At 54.0% G+C, this 21,401-nt stretch overlaps 8 protein-coding genes across 8 annotated transcripts; 5 read left to right on the forward strand and 3 right to left on the reverse strand.

The window, feature by feature from the left end:
* Positions 1 to 304: 304 nt before the first annotated feature.
* On the forward strand, positions 305 to 1,966 carry W97_02284 (uncharacterized protein; the record flags this gene model as incomplete). The annotated part of the gene is made up of 2 exons (XM_007780184.1): positions 305 to 522; positions 577 to 1,966. 2 exons carry the CDS (start codon positions 305 to 307, stop codon positions 1,964 to 1,966), a joined length of 1,608 nt encoding a protein of 535 aa, XP_007778374.1.
* A 201-nt stretch (positions 1,967 to 2,167) lies between these two features.
* On the reverse strand, positions 2,168 to 5,988 carry W97_02285 (uncharacterized protein; the record flags this gene model as incomplete). Its single annotated transcript, XM_007780185.1, has 3 exons — positions 2,168 to 3,951; positions 4,001 to 5,631; positions 5,678 to 5,988. The coding sequence occupies 3 exons, from the start codon at positions 5,986 to 5,988 to the stop codon at positions 2,168 to 2,170; spliced, it is 3,726 nt and encodes a 1,241-aa protein (XP_007778375.1).
* Positions 5,989 to 7,974: 1,986 nt separating this feature from the next.
* W97_02286 (uncharacterized protein) lies at positions 7,975 to 9,304 on the reverse strand (the record flags this gene model as incomplete). The annotated part of the gene is made up of 3 exons (XM_007780186.1): positions 7,975 to 8,083; positions 8,191 to 9,098; positions 9,158 to 9,304. The coding sequence occupies 3 exons, from the start codon at positions 9,302 to 9,304 to the stop codon at positions 7,975 to 7,977; spliced, it is 1,164 nt and encodes a 387-aa protein (XP_007778376.1).
* A 361-nt stretch (positions 9,305 to 9,665) lies between these two features.
* Positions 9,666 to 10,565, forward strand: W97_02287 (uncharacterized protein; the record flags this gene model as incomplete). The annotated part of the gene is made up of 1 exon (XM_007780187.1): positions 9,666 to 10,565. The coding sequence occupies one exon, from the start codon at positions 9,666 to 9,668 to the stop codon at positions 10,563 to 10,565; it is 900 nt and encodes a 299-aa protein (XP_007778377.1).
* Positions 10,566 to 11,417: 852 nt separating this feature from the next.
* On the forward strand, positions 11,418 to 13,760 carry W97_02288 (uncharacterized protein; the record flags this gene model as incomplete). Its single annotated transcript, XM_007780188.1, has 2 exons — positions 11,418 to 12,027; positions 12,088 to 13,760. 2 exons carry the CDS (start codon positions 11,418 to 11,420, stop codon positions 13,758 to 13,760), a joined length of 2,283 nt encoding a protein of 760 aa, XP_007778378.1.
* A 600-nt stretch (positions 13,761 to 14,360) lies between these two features.
* Positions 14,361 to 14,646, reverse strand: W97_02289 (uncharacterized protein; the record flags this gene model as incomplete). Its single annotated transcript, XM_007780189.1, has 2 exons — positions 14,361 to 14,407; positions 14,457 to 14,646. 2 exons carry the CDS (start codon positions 14,644 to 14,646, stop codon positions 14,361 to 14,363), a joined length of 237 nt encoding a protein of 78 aa, XP_007778379.1.
* Positions 14,647 to 16,864: 2,218 nt separating this feature from the next.
* Positions 16,865 to 18,845, forward strand: W97_02290 (uncharacterized protein; the record flags this gene model as incomplete). Its single annotated transcript, XM_007780190.1, has 2 exons — positions 16,865 to 17,768; positions 17,857 to 18,845. The coding sequence occupies 2 exons, from the start codon at positions 16,865 to 16,867 to the stop codon at positions 18,843 to 18,845; spliced, it is 1,893 nt and encodes a 630-aa protein (XP_007778380.1).
* Positions 18,846 to 19,167: 322 nt separating this feature from the next.
* W97_02291 (uncharacterized protein) lies at positions 19,168 to 21,144 on the forward strand (the record flags this gene model as incomplete). Its single annotated transcript, XM_007780191.1, has 1 exon — positions 19,168 to 21,144. The coding sequence occupies one exon, from the start codon at positions 19,168 to 19,170 to the stop codon at positions 21,142 to 21,144; it is 1,977 nt and encodes a 658-aa protein (XP_007778381.1).
* Between the last annotated feature and the right edge of the window lie 257 nt (positions 21,145 to 21,401).

The following is a 21,401-nucleotide window of genomic DNA, read 5'->3' on the forward strand; positions in this document are numbered from 1 at the left end:
CCAGCCTTAGAGCAGGAGGAGACCTCATGTTCCCGTTCGTGGCAGCTTGCCAATTCCATGCAGCATCGCTTGCGGTCTGAATCGCGATCGGCGCCAATTGGCCAGGTCGGCAGGGCGATGTTTTGGGGGCCACAACCGCTGGGCGTCAGCTTCCAAGGTGGAGCTGAGGCTGAAGGTACTCCGCAAGAGCTCCCACTAGGTATAAAGCAGAACTGTCTGCCTGGTGCGATGATGTCTTACTAGAGGCCGCTGAGCTGTCAGTAGCTTACAACGAGGTCGTTCCCGCAGAGCAGTATTCATCACCATGGACCCCTCCACCACCGCGACTTTGCCTGGCGGCCGCACAGCGACTGGCGGTATACTCCTCCTTGCCATTGTGGCAGTCGTTGTGCTAGCATCGCGACGCTTCCTGCAATACTATCCCGATCCTCGAGAACCTCCAGTTGTACCTGCGCGTATTCCCTACGTGGGCCACATCATCGGGCTAATCCGATATGGCGGGCAGTACTTTCGGATGCTAGAGTAAACCGGACCGTTGCACACGCAAATAAACAGACATGCTGACTTTGAATACAGCGAACGTTACAAATACCCAATATACACTCTCCCGATGCTGAACTCGAGAATGTACCTCGTTACATCGCCCGTACTTGCTAGCAACATCCAGCGCGCTTCCAAGACCCTTTCCTTCAACAAACTGGTCGGCTACTCTTTGCCTGGTATGATTGAATACGACGAGGAAGCAATGAAAGTGTGCATGAACGGCACAGAGAAGACGGACGAGAACCCTGGTCTCATCCCCGCAATGCACGATATGCTCTACTCTGTTCTTGCCCCCGGGAAGCACCTCGACGAAATAAGCGAGCTGGTGCTGAAAGGTCATGCGGGATACCTGAACGGCCTTGCGCGTGGGGAATCCCAGACCATGGATCTGTACAGATGGACCAGGGATATGTTCAGTGTGTGCACGGCGCGGGCTCTGTACGGGCCAGAGAACATATTCGCGATGCAACCTGAGTTAGTAGAGGCATTCTGGGACCTTGATGCCGGGATGACCAAGCTGATGCCTGGCATACTGCCGTCTCTCATCGCGAGGAAAGCTTACTACGCTCGCAAGAAGCTTTACGCGGCGTTTATTGAGTACATCAAACAGAGGAGTTATCTTAAGGCTTCGCAGGTCATCCGGAACCGTGTGGAGATAAATGCAGAGCATGGGTTGAACACCAAGATGCTGGGCCATGGAGAAGTTGTGTTCCTCTGGGGAAGTCTGGTCAACGCTACCCAGTCCTCCTTTTGGCTCATAAGCAACATCTTCTCCCGTCCCGAATTGCTCAAAGAGATCAGAGCGGAGATAGAAGCACACGCAATGATAACGCAGCAGGAGGGTACTGTCCGCGTGCTGGACATGAAAGCACTCCGAAACTCCTGTCCGCTCCTTGTTTCCGTTTACCGCGAGACCCTCCGCATGACAGCCAACGTCAACTCCAGCAGGCTAGTGACCGCCGACACGATGGTGGCAGACCAGTACCTACTCCGGGCCAACTCTGTTGTCCAGATCGTCAGCGGTGTCATCCACAGCGATCCTGCCGTTTGGGGCCACGACGCTGCTGAGTTCAATCCGAGGCGCTTCTACAACTCCACCGCCGGCAACTTTACGGCAAAGGACGAGGCCAAACAGGGATCCAAGCAGGTCAATCCGGTCGCTTTTCGTGCCTTTAGCGGCGGCTCGGTACTCTGTCCCGGACGCCACTTCGCCCAGGTTGAAATCCTGGGCTTGGCTGCCGCCATGGCCATGTGTTTTGATGTGACAGCTGTGGACGGTGGGCCGATGCCTGTACCAGGCAAGGACGGGACAGGAATGCTTGCGGTCGATAGGCCCCTTGAGGCTATACATGTGAACATCCGGCGAAGGACGGGCTGGGAAGATGTCACGATCGCATACGATGCGCATGGTCCTCCGGCATAGGTAACAAACCATGGCTAAGCATATTGTGTGGAACGTGGCCAAAGTATCACGATTAACGTGCTATGGTACTTTAGCGTACGTGGTTATTGAAAAGCCACTTCAATCACATGCATTGGTAGAACTGCCGCAATGAGTTGGGGCATTCACGATGAAGCTGGATGGAAGATACTCAGATTCTTGCTTCGTGACTACGGTAAGATTTCAGGTCTCACCACGAAATGCCCCAAACCTCCTTTTCCGCGCCCAAGCCAAAGATGTCGAGTGCTTCAGTGGCGCCACCAACGGCTCCTTCTCAATCCCTACATGCCCCTTCCCATCCGTGCCGATAAACGAGCCATACCCATATTTCGTCCCTAACGCTCCGATGAACTCCGCCCGCTCCTTTGTTGAGAGATGCGCCGTGCTTGTAAAGTCTCTCACAGCGTGACTAGCAGCGAAAGTCGCGATGACCGAGGCAATCGTCGTCGGCAATCGGGGTAAGAAGCGTTCCGGACGGCGTATATAAACGATGATTGTCACGATCACGTAGGTGCAGAGGATGGTCTCGGCGATGATAAACATGGGCTTGGAGACGAAGATGCGGTCTTTGCTGTCGAAGGCGATGCCGGACAGAGTGACAGCTCTTGGGTTTTCCGACGGGATGAGCAGCATCTTCAAGTATGTGCCTAGATAGAGCGCAGAGAGCTTGGTGTAGACTTGGTTGAACAAAGCTGCAGCGTCTTCAGCGGGCGGCGGTGGAAGGGTAGGGTCGAGCATACGAGTGGAGTTGCTGGCCTTTATCATTAGGTAGTTCATGAAGTCTGAGGAATAGGAATCGTTATGCCAGGTCGCTCGACCCTGATCTAGGAATCCCTGGATGCGCGTGATGTACCTTGAAGGCTCGTCGGCGAAGTACTGCTCAATGCCCTCGGACGTGACATTTTCAACTTTCGGCTTGCGGATGCGCCCATCGTCCATAGAGCGAAGACTTGCGGTGCCAGTCACCAGTCGGGGCCGGCAACCTATGAGAGTGGCATCCTCCGGTGCGACGAGCCCCATTGTAGCACAGATATCTGGGCCAGTGTTGCGGATCCATCCAGCGACAATGAACTGTTCGCAGAATGAGCGCTCGCTCTCCGAAGCATCGGGAAGCGCTGACATGGTATTGACTAGCTCGATCGCCACCGCCCCGCGAGGACACTCGGCCGCAGTCCCTGGAGAGTTGTTGATTCGGATGTTTGAGGAAGCGCAAGAGATCCGAGTGCCGTCACCGCGGTCGACAATGACGGAGAGGTTCGCTGCAAGGCCATCCTTTTGTTGATCAGGTATGACCTTGAGTTCGTAGTCATTGAAGGTCCCGGCAGATAAAGACACACAATCCAACCTAGCTCCAAAAGCCCGCGTGGTCGCTTCAAATTCCATTACACTATGTGATATATTGGTGCTGTCATAGTCGTCAGGGAGGAATGGAACGTAGATAAATTCATCGTCCGTCCAGTCGGGCAAGATCGTGTCGTAAGTAAAATTTGCTGTCATCGCCATGTGAACCTGAGCGATACTGCCACTAGGAACGGAAGAGTTCCCCAATCTTGCGAAACGTGGGGTGTACTGCTGCACCATGTTGGTATTGATCGGAGGACCGCCGCTGCGAGAGTAGAATAGGCCTCCAAGCGCAACCGCGAGAACGTTTGCCAGAACTGACATGCCACAGACGAGTGCAAGGACCCAGTGACCAGATCGAAGAGCTCTCCAGAGAACGAGTTGTGGGGGCAAAGACATGTAATCGACGCCGATGGAATTTGCTGCTGCTGAGTTGCCGCGACGTAGATCCTCAAAGGGCTGTAACAGGCACAGCTGGCGGTTTAGGACAACCCATAGGGGTTCAATGAATGTGGCCAACGCGATGGGGAGCAGGCTGTACAGCAGGGTGCCTACGAAGTCCGTCTCGTCGAGCGCAAAGCCATCCTCTTCCCTGGGCGGAGGCTCTTTTCTCGTTCGGGGCAAGCCTGGATGTGTTAGCTGCTTGTATCCTACAACCTGCTGAGGATATCCTACCGAAAGGCTTTGCTTTGAGATAGATCACAGCAAGCCCGACGATAAGCACTATCTGGAATAATATGAACGCCCCAGTCGTGAGTAATCGAAACTCAGATGGACGAACACCCTGCGGGCGCTTTATCAGTCCTACGGACGAGCCGTGGTCTGAATGGTCCTGCTGACTTGAACCGGTCTCCGGGCGATTGTCGTTCGGTGTGAAGTCGCTAGAACCCGGCATTGCTCTTAGGAGGCTGCGGCCGCCCTCAAGTACTAGTTGGTATTTCTTGTCCTGGAATGCCGTATGGAGCTCCTTCGCCGTGGAACCATCAAAATCTTGTAGTTCTGCTAGTAACTGTTCGTTATCGGCGACCAGAGACATTGTTGCTGCGATCGTAGCCGGATTGAAACGCAGCTTTTCAGTCATGGACCATGATACTAAAAGAAGCCCAGCGGCAAGCAGCACAGTCAGGCCGAGGAGCCCTTGAACAATTCGAGTGAAGGCTGTGTCTAGCGCCACGGCCATCTGCGTGTAAGTGCGCTTACCGGTCACGATTATAGATCCATTACTGTTCTGGGCCAGGACATCCCCGATAGTGATTGCAAACAGCTGCTGATAAGCTTTCTCGATCTCCAGTTGTAAAGTAGTTGTGTCCGTGAGGTTTTCGACCGAAGGTAACGGATCTGAGCCTCCAGCAAAAGAGCCGAGCATGATGCCCAAGATAGGATGCAGTGGTAGCCCTCCCGCGGAGGCACTAATCTCCATGGCCGAAAAGCGCTCACTCATATCCGGCCATGCCGATCCTGGTATCTCGGATCTGGCGGTAGGCTTCAAGGAATTTATTCCACGCTCAAAACCAGCAGTATCGAACAAAGCCCCATCTATTGGTAGCTTGGGGCCAAGCGGCAGAGGAAACAGGGGATCGAACAAGTCTCCCAGGATTGAAACATTAACCGCTTGTGAATAGTATGTGGGCTCGCAGAACAAGGCAGCCGGCGTTTCTGGAGGATCTGTAGCAGACTGCTTGTTCCTTGTGAACGCTACAAAAAAGGTATGCGAAGCGTTTGCTGGGCAGTAAGACGAAAGCGTGAGGTTGCTAGAGTCAGAATCGCTGGAAAAGCCAGTATAGAAGGCGGAGAATTGTTTGACAGCATTCTGGGAACCTACGCTACTTATGGTTTCGTTGCCTGTCGGCCCGAACGGACGAGATATCACGCACCCGTTCCAGCTTTCGTAGAAGGAATTCCCTGGAAGATCTATCTGGTCATCTGGTACGTCTGATCGTGTTGTTATAGTCGCTGGTTCACAGGCGAGATCAAGGCTGAATTGCGTAGTTGGTGCGGTCCAGATTTCGGCCACGGTCCGCTCACGGGCCCAGTCCTTAGGTGTGAATGGGGTTACGGCGAAACCAAGGCCCACGTAGGGGGGCTCTCGTTGTCCGAGCCAGTTGATAGCGTATATTAGATATGTGTGGTTCGTCATTGACTCAGTGCGCTGCTTATCCAGGGGAATGAAGTCGGTCGATACCCGCATAGGATTTGCGGTGTTATTGAAGGTGATGAGCGCAGGAACAAACATGCCGGCTTGGGTGGGTGTCAGGCCCCAGAAAACACATACGATAGCTGTCGATGCCAGCATCACTGGCCAGTGTCTAAGAGTTGTCAGCAGAGTACTGCTTCGCCGATGGATACACTGACCGGCGTCTCAAGGCCTTGATGGGGACTGATGCGATAAAGTCGAATGGGTATTGCAACAAAAGAGAATTTTTGCCGCTCGCCCCTCCAAGTTTCGATAGTTGATGGAAGGGTTCGAAGCGTTTCGCATCCAAGTCAATCCAGCTCCAGAAGATGCTATACAGCACAGCGATGATTGTAGGCAGGTACAAATATGGGAAAGCTTCGCCAAAGGACATCTCAACAACACTCCAGGTAAATATGATGCCGCCATCTGCCTTGGACTTTCGTAAGAACACCTCCAGAATCACTGCAAAAGCTGTTGAGAGAAGCATAGCGGCGATGAGCACTGGAGCTCGGAGAGCAGCAGGTTTCCACAAGGGTGGCGAGGCAGCTGAGCGAAGATCTTGTTGGTGCTGTTGTCGGGTTACAGGTGGTTGGGAGAATGCTCACCCGTACCATGATTACCTCCGTATTTCTTCTCTCCCAAGCGTGACAGCTCGCGCACCCTCCTCAACAGCCCAGGAACCGCTACACATTCTTGATCTTTGTATTCTTTCTCAGATACAGATACACCCACGAGCTTTTGCTTGGTAAACATGCTCAAAGTCTGCTGGGCAACAGGTGTCCTTCTTGACGAAAAGCGTAAGGCAAATGGCGGAGATTAAAAGTAAGAAACGGAGGACTGATATGAAAACGAAATCCTCTCCAGGAGGACCGACGATCTTGAAAGCAAGGAAAGACTCAGACGGTGAGCAACATGAACGATCATGATAAAGCGGTAGTCAAAGTGGCCAGGGAGCTACAACGGTATCATGAACGCGGATCTTGCGGCGCAGCCAACTACTGATAGCGTAGGCGCCGCGATCTGCTAGTATACGATATCATTGGCGGCAAGAATCTATATTGAGAATGAACCTGCCGACCGCTGCCATCTGGAGAGATTTGAAACGCAGACCATCTGCAGGTGCAGGAGAAGGCTGATGGCTTGCTGCAGGCACAACATGAGAGCTGAGCAGACAGTTGAACTCCTGGTGAACTTGATGACCCGACTCAAACATCGGGCTTCAGGTTCGGCAGGCCAGTTGGACAGAATTATCGTCCGTGAGGGTTGTTTTGGGATGTCTCGAGATACCCTGCCGTTCAGAGCGCTTCGCACGGACTGTGCAGTGGGGCGCCTTGCGATCACGTGCGATATATCCTTCGGCAGATTTAATTGTTAGACGAGGACAGTGGAGTCAGAAGAATAAGCAAGAACAAGTTGGTCAACAAGTACAGTATCCGCATGGGTTTTCCGGAATTATGACTGCACAGTGCGTGGAGCGCATCTCACATACAATAAGGTCCTCAGTTGCTTTGTTCTTGTAAATCCGCCCGGTACACGCTCAAAGAGTTGCCCAGCCATCCTCCCCTCGTTCAGTGCAATCTCAAAGACTCTGCTTATACCTTTGGACCTTTGGACCTGACGGCAGTCCTAGGTGAGCATGGCTAGAACGAACAGAGAAAAAGCTAAGGCTACCATGTAAACGAGGCACGCACTTGAAAATCCGAACCAAGTCCGACTAGAAGTAGTACTTTCCAGAAGGGAGATGTCTTGAAGCTAGAGGTACTACCGGCTAGGTTCCCTCAAACGCACAAGCCGCGTGATATGTCCTCCCATGCCGAGATTTACCATGGCACTGAGATGAACCCCCAGAGAACCAGCGAAGATACAACCAATTTCCCCAACGACACGCTGCAGCATGCTTCACATCCCTCGCCCACGACCCCTCTGCCCATTCCACCCACCACGCTGCCGACCAGGCGGACTGCCGCCGTAACCACCACCACCACCACCACTAAAGCCACCTTGCTGCATCTGCTGCGGAGGAGGATAGTTCCACGCACCCCTCGGACCGTTCGGAGGCGACGATACGACAGGCAACTGTCCGTTAAATGGCATACCGTGCATCATCTGCGGAGGCGGTGGCGGCACGAAACCGTGGAACTGCGGGAACGAAGGTGCTTGTGTGCCATACATCATGCTCTGGGATAGTGGCGGCGGTGGAGGCGGCCATGGACCGTTGTAGTTTGGCGGCGGCGGTGGTGGGACGGGCATCCCGTTCGGCCCCATGGGGAAGGGCATACCAGGCTGTGTGGAGAAGGGCTGAGGGGTTGGGAAGAAGCTCTGGAGTGCGGCTTGAGGAGGTGGCGGCGGCGGTGAGACCGCTTGTGCGTTCGTATGTGTTGCAGTAGGTGGCTGCTGGTAAGCTGGTGGTCTGCCGGCACCGAGACCTGGCCTCTCTGGAGATCTAGTTCTTGATCTCGACCTTGACCGCAATCTACGCAGGGGTGGACTGCGATATCTCCTCGAGCGTGACCCTGAGCGGGAATCTCGCCGCGGAGACGAACGAGATCGAGAGCCTTCGTTGCGGTGACCGCTCCTCGAACCTGATCGCGAGGGACTGTGTCTCCGCAGCCGACCTCTGCTGCGGCTTCTGCTGTAGCTGGCAGAGGAGCTATATCTGCGACGCTTGCGCGGTGTTGAACTTTCCGACCGACTTCTTGATCTACCGCGGCCCCGGTCTCCGTTATTCTTGGGCGGCCCTTCCAGCCTCCTCTTCTTCATCTGCTGGCAGAAGGCCAACGACCAGCCGTAGTATGCCTCACTGGGCACGAGGTCGCCCGCCTCATCCCGAACCATAGTCTGCCCCATCTCGTCGATGTCTGCTACGATGCCTTCGTCGTCGTGGTGCGCTGGATCATAGATCCGATCAACATCCTTCAGAAACTCTTGCACGGCATTCACTAGGCTCTTGTGTACGGGTCCGATTGGCAGCTGAAGCGCTTTCATCTGTCTAATATCGATCGGGGAGGGCGAGTTTGGTCTTATGAGGTGGATCATATTGCCTGCGGGTAAGTCGTAGTAGGGAGTAGACGGGTCTCCGTGCGTCGCCGGCATGATATACGGCGCGTCCCGCGTGTTGGTCCCATTGCGTTCTCCTTCAACGCCGGTTGCATCCTTCGTCGGCGTCGACTCGCCGTCGATTGATGTGCTAGCATCTTCGATGTCCTGGCGCAATGCCTTTATGATCTCCTTCGGGAAATAAACACTGTCCTCCCAGACATCGAGTAGCTCGACAATTCTCGCATGACACTTTCGATTCTTGACCTGATCGTATGATGCCGCCAACTTCACCAGATCGTTGACGTATCGCTGGAGATTGGTCGTGAAGGTGATATGCGCTGTGGGCGTGTCGCTGTGGAACTTCGTGTCGTGCAACAGGTCATTCAGAAGGTAGAGGACGTGTAGACGTCTCCGCCTGGCTGTCGTCCCTCGAGCTTTGCCCTCCTCGCCGACTGCTACGTCCACGAAGGACGTGGATAAAGTGACCAAATATTTCCCCAGCGCTGTAATCCTTGCCGGAGATGGTATGGTGTTCTTCAAAAGCCATGCCTTGCAGTTCTGAACTCGTAACCTAATTTAGTCATCTCCTTGTGATGTTGTAGAGCGAATGGTCAGACCTGAACATTCGACGGCGAGCATTGCTTGAGAACTGCATCAAGCAATGTGTGGAAATGGGCGATCTCTTCTTGCGATATTGAAGTAGGATCAGGTTTGCGGAGGCCTGCTCCGAAAGAAGCTTTTGCTATGGCGAGTTGGTGCGCCATGAGGACCGGCGACAAAGGAATGAGGTGTATGGATGGTGAAGATGCTTCGCAGAGTGAAATGGTGATAGACTCGAGTAATAAGTGGTTTAGCTAAGCAATGTATGCGAGTCATGCTGGAGGAGAAGTTCAACCGCAATCCAGCCGGCGGGCTGACGACAAGTCACTCTCTGTCTGAAGCCTCAAACGGCACTCTTGAGCTCCACCATGAGCGCGTCGTACAGCCCAGTCCACTCCAGTTTATCATCCAGAATACCTGTACGGATACATCTTCCACCGTGATGCGCCATTGGTCCACGGGAGACTCTTGGATCACCAACATCTGTAGTGTCTTCCTCGGCACGATACCCAATTCTACTGAAACATGAACCCCACCCTCACCGACGAGATAACCTCGATCAACTCGATCTACGAAGATACGACCCTCACACCCCTCTCTGAATTCGCTGATATCTCCTCTGAACCGACAATCCTCTGTACCCTCCGCCTGCCACCGCCTCACCACTCGGTATCTCTCCGCCTTGAATTCCCTTCCTCCTACCCGGATGTCCCGCCAGCAATTCTCGGCACACAGTCCGTCGGAAACGACGTTGCGAAAGGCGAGGGTGCGAGGGTGGTAGGGATAGTCAGGGAGATATTAGCGAGGATCTTCGAGCCCGGTCTACCGTGTATATACGACTTGCTCGAGGAGGTTGCGCAGTCGCTAGGAGGCGATGACGGAGAAGAGATGGGGGAAGAAGAGCATAGGCATGGCGACGAGACTGCGCCTACACCGGGGCCAGCACCAGCAATCGCAACAGCAGCACGCGCCGAAACAAGCCCCGCCGACCCAGCCCCTCCCTGGACCCTCTCTCCCGTCCTCACCGAAAAGAAATCCATTTTCCTCGCCCGCGCCGCCCCCGTAACCACACCCACCCAAGCGCGCACCTACCTCACCCACCTCTTGACCACCGACAAAAAGGCTGCAAAAGCAACGCACAATATCTCCGCCTGGCGGATTCGCGACCCCGGGAACGAAGGAATAGTATACCAGGACTGCGACGATGACGGTGAGACGGCGGCGGGCGGGCGGCTGCTGAAGCTGCTGCAGGTCATGGATGTGTGGGGGGTTGTTGTCGTGGTGAGTCGCTGGTATGGCGGGGTTAAGCTGGGGCCGGATCGGTTTAGGTTGATTAACGAGGTTGCGAGGGAGGCGCTGGTGCTTGGTGGTTGGGGTGGGGAGGGAGGAGGGGAGGGTGGTGGGAAGAGAAAGGGGAGAAGGTGATATTTCCAAAGCTGAGTTAGTCTGAGCCGGAAGGCTGTGCTGGTCAGTGTGTCCTAAAGGATGTGCTAGATTGTAGAGATAGCATGGTATGTGTTTAATCTCGCAAACCACGTACACGTGCACGGCAAGGCTCGCTGTCGAAAATTTAATCTTTCCAAGACGTCGTTCTTCTCCTGAAGCAGCGGGAGTCTTTTGAGCCGCACACCTGAGAAGCGCTAGGCGCTCCAAGGTATTCTGTATAAGATTACTCCGGCTAGATAGGGGACGGGAGGTTCTACCGCTTCGGGAGCGGCTCCCGCGTACGAAAGACGGGGTTGTAGTGAGGAGGTGGTGCTGGTCCCCAACCATCAACAACACTACAGCTTCCTCTTTGTAGCGTCATTCATAACGCTCTAGAACTTCGACAGATAGGAAAGCATGCGACTCAGCCGTCCATTACGATACAACACGTGCACAGCATGGGCTGTAGCTGCTCGACGATGGGCTAATAGCCAGCACCGCTTCCTCACCAAAGACCCCGTCCTTCCTACAGTCAAGTTCAAATGGCCCAGTCTCGTCACATAGTGCATGTTTTTCAATGTACTTCATTTTGGAAGCATGTGTCAGTTCAGCCGCAGCTTGGCAGCTTGATACCTCCCCCGCACCTGCTTTCTGCGGGCAAACATACCTACTTCATTCTCCTAATTCTGATTTCCATCAGGAGTCGGTGTTTGACGGCTAGGATAGACAACCAGCTGTTCGCGTCCCAGCCCATGTGAGGATCAGGCGTGGGAAGGAACATGGCCTACATCCTGCACCAATGATTTGTTCCTCCTGTCACCTTGCTATACTCGAGGTTACCTAGCAAGTGCGATGTCGGGCTTAGAAGGCTTCGCGACTCTTTGCGATGAGTGTCGCAACATATTCGAAGGGCTTTGGCTGCCCAAGGAATGGAAAAGACCTGCCAGCGAAGTACCCTCTGACACCAATAACGAAGGCAACCACGAGGAGAGTGTACTGGTACCCGCTGATGGTGGTCCCTGGCGCTCGCAACTGCCTCATCCCGGCGATTATAGCAGCATCTCACCAGGGCCATACCCGTATCAGCATAACTGGGTTAAAGTTCTTGGTGTGAACAGCGTCACCGCGTCGGGCAAGCCGATCTTTTCTTACTCATCCCCTGTTCACCACAATATACTACGTCTTGAGGAATGCGCCGGGAGTAACTGCCATATTTGCACGATGCTCTGGGACAGGCTTCCTGGGATACCTGGCATAGTAAAACGAGCGCAGTCCCCAAAACATGTCGAAAACTGGCCTGAAGACCCCGAGGAAGCCCTGCGAAGGATTGAGGGCGTTGTGGTCATACGTCCTGCAAGAGATGCGGGACATCTTTACCTCGAGGTAATGTACTTTATTGACGGGCTGGTGAGACCGGGCGGTCCTTTGTTTTCGGTTACTCTTGATCTATATGCCTCTGATGGTATGCTCTCAATCGTTCAAGCGGACGACACAATTGAACAGTGCAGCTTACAAGTTCCAGTTCTCGCTGAGTTGTTGCCCGAGCTTGCTGAATCGGGCGGTGTGGCGCCCGTCGACGCCTTCGAGCACTTGGATCACTGGCTAGAAGACTGCACCGCCAATCACGTCCATTGCAAGGAGCGTGTATCGCGAATGCAAGGCGAGATGGCCGAAAGAACGCTTCCCACGCGACTTCTGGAAATCGAAACGACGGAGGACGAGCCGCGTGTCTGCCTTCGCGAGACCAAAGATCTTCCCTTAGACATCCGGTATATGACTCTGAGCCATTGCTGGGGCGGCGTACTCAAGCTGAGGCTGTTGAACGAACTGTACCAGCAGTTTACGGAGGCCATTCCCTTCTCCAGTCTCCCCCAGACGTTCCAAGACGCGATTGATTTCACTGGAGCTCTAGGAGTAAAGTATATATGGATCGATGCGCTCTGCATAATCCAAGACTCGACGGAGGACTGGTTACATGAAGCGTTGCTCATGGCATCTGTTTACTCTTACTCCTGGCTGAATCTTGCAGCAACATCTTCCAGTAGCGGAGACGGTGGTTTCCGCCTTGGGGAAAGCCAGTTCCTTGCCGAACCCTGCATCATTGACACCTCTTGGGAAGGCCTCACACCTGATGACTACGTGTGCGTCGATCTTACGACATGGACCCGACATGTCGAAGAGGGCCCCCTCAATCAGCGAGCATGGGTGTTCCAGGAACGAATGCTAGCACCAAGGACGGTCCACTTTGCGTACGACCAGCTCTGGTGGGAATGTGCCCATACACGTGGGTCTCAGTGCTTCCCTCATGGCGTTCCTACGACCGGCCCTCGCCTAGGCGACCCGGATGTAATCAACCCCGTCACGAAGTTGCTCGAGCTGGACAAGGACAATCTGACAGCATCCATCAGCCACTGGCTTGAGATTGTCAGTCACTACACCACAACACGCCTGACGTTCGGCTCGGACAAACTTGTTGCGCTTGCCGGCGTCGCTCGTGCCGTTCACAATTACCTGAATCTCCCTGAAAACTCCTGTCTGGCCGGCCACTGGCGCATCGACCTAGAGCTCTCTCTGCTCTGGCACGTCGCGCATATCCGCCTCGCAAAGCGCCCGGATGTGTACCGGGCGCCCTCGTGGTCTTGGGCCTCTGTTGATAGCGAGATTTATTTCGAAGAGTATCCGCCACGTGACACCATGCGGGAGCATCTAGTCGCGGAGGTTGTGGAGGTGGAGACCACTCCTGTCAGTAGCGTTTTCGGCCCTGTCACAGCTGGCTTCCTCGTGCTGCGTGCACCACTGCGCCGCGTTACTTTCGCGAGCCCAGGCCTGGATCCTGAATCCGAGGTTCCCTGCCTCGAGAAGCTCCGGATTGGCTCAACGTTGCTCGAAGGCGCTGGGTTCTGGGAATATATGGACGATGTATCCTTATACGAGCAGTGGCCTGTGGAGGGGAAGACAGTGTATTTCGCCCCGATAGCAACTCCGAAACCGTATGGCACAAAAGTCCGTGCGATGGGACTTGTGCTCGAAGCCACAGGTGCCGCCTGTGGGGAGTACCGCCGAATTGGCTCGCTCACTGTCTCACATGAATCCGCAGTGGAGATGCTGGATGAGGCGCTTCGTGAATCCGCGCTTACGGATGAGGAATACTTACTTGATGATCGCATGGGCCGTTACACTTTCAAGATCGTATAAGTACGTGAAGAGCTTACCTGCTTGATGTTTGCCCCTAGCTAATTGAGTCATCATTTTGCAACAAATCAATGAGACAGATGACTGGCAGAGGTCTTTCCCTTTCAGTGAACTCAAAATGTCCAGATTCCCAAGCGGCCAGCCTCAAAATTCAGGCAAGCTTGTCAGAACCGGGGATTCAGATGAGGAAAACGTCCGCAATCTTGCAATCCCCCCAATCCAGAAGTTATCCCAACCCAAAAGCAAAACCCAAGTCAGATAACCCTGCCGAGCAACCCCATGAGAAACGCAGGTGCCGCGCTACCCTTTTGTTGTAATCGACATCCAGGTATGAAGGTCCGCATACGCTGTAAATCTTCGAAGCAATCCTCAAGAACTGTACGACATGTAAGCGGCTGAGTCTACTGTCGGAACTCTCGAGACATACCCCCTTGATGGCCCTGGGACATGTCAACGGAGGGTGTAGTCCTTCACGTTGCTATTGTAGTCGCGCGGAGGCGTCAGGGTCTCGGTGATGACCTGGTCGACAACCTTCAACGCGATCTCCCAAGAAGGCTCTTCCTCAGCAAGAGAAATTCCTACCGCGTGTAGCTGTTTGGGAATTTACACGTCCGGCAGGTCGTCCGTAGGCATGTCTGCCTCGCGCAGGGCTCGTCAGTGTCAGCAGTGTTCTGTACTCATCTGGTGCTGCAGCCTTACCCGATAGTCGAATATTCATACAAAGCTCCTTGTATTTCTCTTCACTAAGAAGACCTGCGCGGACATCGCCGTCAAGCAGCTTATCTATGAACAGCCAGATAAGTTGAAAGCACTCCTGGTCCTCTGCCTGACGCTGTAAGAGCTTAGTGTGGAGGTCCTGCAACTTCTGCAACTTCGTCGTAGTGTCCATTTCGATCTTTGAGGGGACGCTGACTGAGATTTGGTTGAAGATAGAGCGCAAGAAGGGTCGATGCAAGGCGTGTTGTAGAGCCGGACGTCGAGATATATTGAGTGTCTTGAAAGTGAGCTCCAAAGACGAAGGGCTGACGCAAAACGTTGCTCTGCGAAGGGTTTGTGACTCGGAGCAAGAGTGGAAGGAAGAAGAGTTCAGAAGCGGCCACAAGTTCAACTACGCCCGGGCATGCACTTCACTTACCTTCACCACATCTTAGCACGTGACCACGCTCGCTCCTGAAGATCTCCAGGATGGCGGTTGTGAAGCGCTCTCGGGCTACGACGGGTACTGTCAGTGGAATTGCCGGTGGAACTTTCGGGTTGCCAGAGCTGGCTTGCGGTGAAAATCAAGCCTACATGTGCTTCTACGAGGCGTTTCATTGCCTGCGATTCGTTGGGACGGATGGAGGTTCGGATGCATGTCCTGATGCCCTCTTCTCTTTCTACATGTATCTATCTTTCCTAGAACAGTCGAGTTATTAACGTTCAGGCTGAACTGAATTTATTGTGGCTCGCGGATCAGGACATCTAGTCTTGACAGTCGCCTCTGTCAGTCAAAGCTGGCGTTGAGATTGTCGAGGAGGTCCTGGACAATCGAACAAGTGTGAAAGAGGGGATTGGTCTTTATCAGGACCCACTTGGTGAGCTTCTCAAAGGTCTTCAAGAGTGATTTAAGGGTACTGCTGATGGCTCCATAGCGGGACCAACCGGGGGAACGAATGCACAAGACAAGGGAACAGGATTAAATGCGACGGCAACATCTGATTGACTGGTACTGGACGAAGGGCGTTGAGAATGTTGAGGCCAATCGGGGCTGCGAGAAGGAAAATAGTCAAGCCACAGATGACAATATAAAGGGACGAAGATGCACCGATAACCATTAAAACCCCTGCTTCGAGACTCTCGTAATCTTCAACTCAGGTCGTTCCGGTGTTCTGAGCTTGTAGGCCGCGTTGAGTAACTCAGAATCTGGAATGGACTCTGTGGAGGATGGGCTTCTTTGTTTACACCATTGCAAGTATGCCACGTGCTATAGATTTAGCCGTTGTTTACCACACTTCTCTCTAACTTGAGTTAACTCTTCGATAATTGTTGCGACTGTATCCAATTCGTTCGCTAGGTCCATGACCTGCGTAAGACTGCGACCCTCTCGAGGATACCACGATGCGATATTCTTCATGATTCGAATGAAGCCTTGAAGGAAGATGTCGTAAGATTACAATTGTTTCCGCAAGTTCTTGGGTTTGTCACGTGCTGTAACTTTCACTGTGTCGAGACTTCAAAAATACAGTACACACCGTCTAAGCCAGGCTGCAAGGCGCAGTGTGAATGATTTCTCAGGGCATGCAACTGAGCCACCACATCCTACGTCGCTCCCGCCGCATGTGCAGTGAATGTTGGGCGCGGAAGCGTTGGCCGAGCTGTCAGGAGGCGAGATGGATGCTCCTTCGAGACCGCAGCGGATAGTTACGCTTACTCGTTTGCCTTGCGCCTTCACGAATATCTGTTTCAGCTGTCGGAAGCGGCGCGCAAGGCGATGCGATGGTTGGATATTGGCAATGGAGGGCAGACGTCAATTGCTGACTCCGCAACCTCCGTTAAACTTTAGCAGAACAAGGCAAAAGCCTGAGTCGTTGGAGGCGTTTTTGCTGCAGGCCGAGCGGCTGAAAGTCTGATCCATGCACGGTAAGATTATATGAGGCTGACGGGCGCCGGCACCACCACCTCAGCCCTCAGCCTTTTCAGCTTCCTCGCAAGTCCACCATCTTTCGAATCCACAATTTTTCGATACATTTTGTTGCAAGTCTGCTATCGCGTGGAGAAGGCATGCTCAGCAAGACGTGGGCCAAGGCGGACGCGATAGCGTATTCGTGGTTCAACCCTCAATTAAGGGACAACACCTATCGAACGGGTGACATATATGACGACGACAAGGCTAAGAAAGCGCGGGAACAGTGGGAGATCAAACCGTAAGTAGAGCATATCTATGTATATTCAGCTTCCATATTTGAGAAATTTTTCGCTCTCAAGATTTCATAGTCTCCAAAGTTTTCCTGTATTTGGAGATCTTGAGAAAGGATCCACACAAACAATGTTCCAGTGATGACAACCCATACCCATACCCATACCTCGAACACGTCAGAAGTCTTTCGGACAGATGGCCCCACCTTAGAATGTTGGTCGACTTCATGGAAATTGGTACCACGCCGGCGCGGTTCAGAAGCATCGCTGAGTGGCATGATGAGCGAGTAAAGCTTGCCAGAGAGAAGAAAAGTGCTATACCAACGCGCGAGGAAAGTGAAAGAGAGTGGCAAGATTTGCAAAACGAACGTGCCGCAAGGACGAATGTTACGCAGCTCGACTATCTCGGTTCAAACAGGGTGAAGCCGACAAATTACAAGACAAGTCGGGAGCTGAAGGAAGCCCTCAACCGCAACGCTCCCGTGCAGGGTGACGCTCCAGTACAGGGTGGAACTCCGGTACAGCACGTTGTCCCAGCACAGAACAGAACTCCAGTACAAGATGAACCACCAGTACAGAACGGAACATCAGTTCAGGACGGAGCTCCCGCGCCGCACGGTTCTCCGGCGCTGAACGAGCCGCTTGCACAGGATGAGCGTCCAATACAGGAACAAACTCCAGGGCAGGGAGAAGCTGAACAGGGGCATGGCCACAAGGTCCATCTCAGACTGTTCGTGGTCGAAGATCTCTCTCGGGACGTGATCGAGCTTCTAGGCACACGTTTTGACATTGAGCCCGCGTTCTTCCGTGAGCACATCTTCGATTACGCCTGGTGTAACACCCGAGACCCCTGGATGGATCCTCCGAATCTCGATGTTGTTGCCAGGGGCCAGAACTGGCTCCAGCTCCGGTTCGTCAGAGCACGGTACTTCAAGACAACGGAATTATTCGAGACGGGGCGCAGACAAGCTGACAAGTTCAACGTACAAAGAAGACCGGACGATGATGAGAACAACAAGGCGTACTGGGACGAAGAAGGAGCGATCGTTGGAATCACGAGGACAAGGGCGTCATTTTGGACGAAGCATATCGAGGGTGAGGAGACAGAAGCGGTTGGTAAGTGCAACTATCTTTAGAATGGATTGTGATGCCGCCAGGAAAATCTTTTAACCAGCGTTCTTGCGCTCACTTGCATCCTCCACAGGCGTCTTGTTGCTCGATCCGACAGTCAAGGAGGGGAAGCCGCTGTGGTGCGGTTATCGTAACTGGGAACCCACTCCGAGCATGGCGACCAAGAGAACGCCTCCTGTGTCTTCACAAGAGCCTCCAGCATCATCAAATAAGAGCCTCCCTTCTCCAACGGACTCGTTCTTTAACCATTTCGTTTACTGGGCCCAGAAACCATACAGTTTCCGGTCGACGTCATCGAGCAATCCTGCCTCGAACGTCCACATACCGACCCAGGCTCTTCTCCACCTCTGCTGCGCCGAGTGGCTCACCATGGCCGACTACATCAAAACTCGTCTTGGGCAGATTGATTGGGAAATAGCTTACCCCAAGCACTTCATCCGAAGAGACAACGACATTGACGTCGCGCTGAAGAAGTTGCACACGTGGAGGCGGCTCGTGCCGCTGTATCGAGAAATGTTAAGCGAGACTCTCCAGCGAGTGTTCAATTTCCCATGTCACACCACAGAGATGGTCAGCAATAGCAGCGGCTTGAGTGGCCGAAGCAACAGTGGGACAAGCAACAGCGGCACCATTGATGGCACCAGCCCCTGCACCTCAGCGTCTGCCAAACAGGGTCCCATCAGCGCGTACCGTGCTGACTTCGCCCGGGCTCTCTCCTACATGGAAGAGTACCAACAACGCATCGACCGCCTCAGTTCCCTCGTCGCTGCCGTCATCAGTATAGGGGACTCTCGACGCGGATTAGACGAGAACAGGAACCTGCAACGGTTGACTTGGCTTGCCACTTTCTTCATTCCACTCAGCTTTGTAGCCAGTCTTTTCAGCATGCAGGAGGATATCGGCAAGCTGCGCCCAACGATGAGATTGTATTTTATAGTGGCAGTACCCCTGGTTACTATAGCATTGGTACTGGCGTTTATACTGGCTTTACCAACGGTTCAGAAATTTTTTGGGAGAGGACCTAAGAATGATTTGGAGGCGGCTAACAAGAAGAAGTCATGAGACGCGGGGACTGTATGAGAGTAGCGGCTCTTGGATATCAGTTCGTTGTATTCTTAAGTGGTAGCATCCATAATCCAGTACCGGCACCAAAACAACCAATCCGCTCAATGTTTGCTCGTGAACTCGAAACACGCGAAGCGCTGACATCAAAGTCTTGGCTCTCCCGCATCTCCCCGCCACCTCCACAATCCCGCATCTCCTCATCATCACCAGCACCAAACTTGGAGCATAACACCATCCAAACCCTTCATCGAAAGATCAACCTTCCAAGCACAACAACCAGCCAAGCATCGCCAGACCACTCTATAACCCCGCCACCAATATGGACCCATCAAACCCAAACGACAAGCGCCCATCCAAACCCACCGATTCCAATGACGACCACAATAACCCCTTCATTACCTTCCGCCGCTTCGCCGACGACCAGATCTCCAGCCTCGTCAACAGCGTCCTGGGCCTGCCGTCCGCCCTATCGCGCGATGGCAAAGCCGCAGAAGAGCAACGGCTGCCGCTGGAGAAGCAACGGTGTCCAGTCACGGGCACGTCGGCTGAGGAAGCGAGAGCGCGGGATGACGGGAGAATTGTGGCTAGGGAGAGGTGGTGGGTAAGGGAGGAGGAGGAGGTCCCGCTGGAGAAGCAGAAGTGTCCTGTCACTGGGACTTCGGCTGAGGATGTTAGGGCGCGTGAGAAGAACCAGACTTGGTGGATGAGGGGGGAGGAGATACCGTTGGAGAGCCAACAGTGTCCCGTTACGGGTACATCCGCTGAGGATGCGAGGGAGAGGAATACGCACAGCCAGCGGCCGTGGTATCAGCAGGAAGAGCTGCCGCTTGAGAAGCAAAAGTGCCCGGTGGTTGGGAGGAGCGCTGAGGAGGCCGCTGAGTCGAGGAGGGAAGACGTGCCGCTGGAGAAGCAATTGTGTCCGGTGACCGGTACGAGCGCGGACGAGGCATGGCAACGCGATGCGCGGAAACAGAGCGAGTATGAGCCCAAGGTGTGGCACTGGAGCTGGAACTGGCAGTTTCCGCCGCCAAATGATCAGGCCGCTGGGTATGGTACGAACGTCTCGAAAGAAGAGGAAGCAGAAGCCCGGAAGCAACTGGCAGGTTTCGAGAAGGAGTTCGAGGAGATGGAGAAGCAGTTCGCGAAAGGATGGAGAGCCATGGACGAGCACTTTTCAAACTTTTTCGGCGGTCCGCCCGGGAAAGCGAACAGAGAAGACGAGGACCGGTCCAAGGACGATCACAGGGACAGATGGCGGGAGCTCAAGAGATTCAACCAGGGCTTCAGGGTGGGAGAGGATGACCAGTGGGAAGAGCGCGACGATGAACGGCTTCATGGCTTATGGGACCGTCTTTGGGAACGACTAAACCGTAGTCCCGACGATGCCGAGAAGGATTCGGGAGCAGCGAGGTTTCCACCATGGCACCATCAACGTGAAGCCCCCTCCGAACGCGTGGAGGAACCGCTAGGCCTACAGTCAAGATTTCCACCTCGCAGCCAGCCGCCGCGACAGCCAGGTTGGGTCATACCAGTCATTGATGTAACAGGAGCAGAGACTGACCGGCGGAAGCTGGCTCAGTACCTTCGTAGCTCGCCTTACTCGCCGCTCCATCTCGAGTGGACGATGCCGCACCACTCGCACTATGCTGTGGGGAAGCAGATGCCGGACTGGCGCGTCGCTTTTGCAGATCTGGTTCATGCGCAGACTGGTCGCCCTTTTGGGCCAGAGCCAGAGGCCCTTGACAGAGGCTTCGACGCCATGCATGATCAATACACTCAACACCAGTACGCTCCTGGGGACAACAGACATGCTAAGATTGACGAACGCAACGGCACGGGCCGTCAGCACTACGTAACAGCCGTAGCTCCAACCGGCGCTCGGCCCGCTACCCAGCTGCAAGACAATGACAGCAGAGGCCCGGATACGGAATTGGACATGTACGATCGCTTCCTCGGATCCTCGCAAGAACGATCCAACACAGTCCAGCCGTCCTCCGGCCACATCCCAACAGCCTCATCCTCAACGCAGACAGAGCCGATCTCACAGCCCTCCGTTCTCTCCACCCTCACCACCACAGAGCGCACTGTGCAGCCCGATGGCACTACAATGACAAAGGTTATCTTGAAGAAGCGCTTCGCGGATGGTAAGGAGGAGTCCAGCGAGACTGTTCACGTGACGCAAGGACAGGGAAGCACGGATGAGAGTCCGCATCTACCATCTAGCACACCGTCGGCGGGGGGCGTAAGTCAGGAACAGCGCGGGTCGAAGAAGAGAGGGTGGTTCTGGTCAGGGTAGGGGCGTGAGCTTCTTGAAGTTATGATTGAGTATGTCAAGGGTCATGGGAGGTAGCTGCGCTGTTCTAAGGCGCTAGGTTTGCTCAGCGCTGGTCGCTCTGATCGGCGCTCATGGATCTGTGTAGGTTTGAACGGGATAGGGCATGGTGGGATATTGGGGAGTCGGTCGACTTTGATGATACCTCTCCGCTCTGTAGCGTTTCTTTTGTGTACTCAGCTCAGTCGTTTCGAGCATACAATGGACGAGCATCGATGATG

Source organism: Coniosporium apollinis (assembly GCF_000281105.1).
Source record: "Coniosporium apollinis CBS 100218 chromosome Unknown supercont1.8, whole genome shotgun sequence".
NCBI lineage: Eukaryota > Fungi > Ascomycota > Dothideomycetes > Coniosporium > Coniosporium apollinis.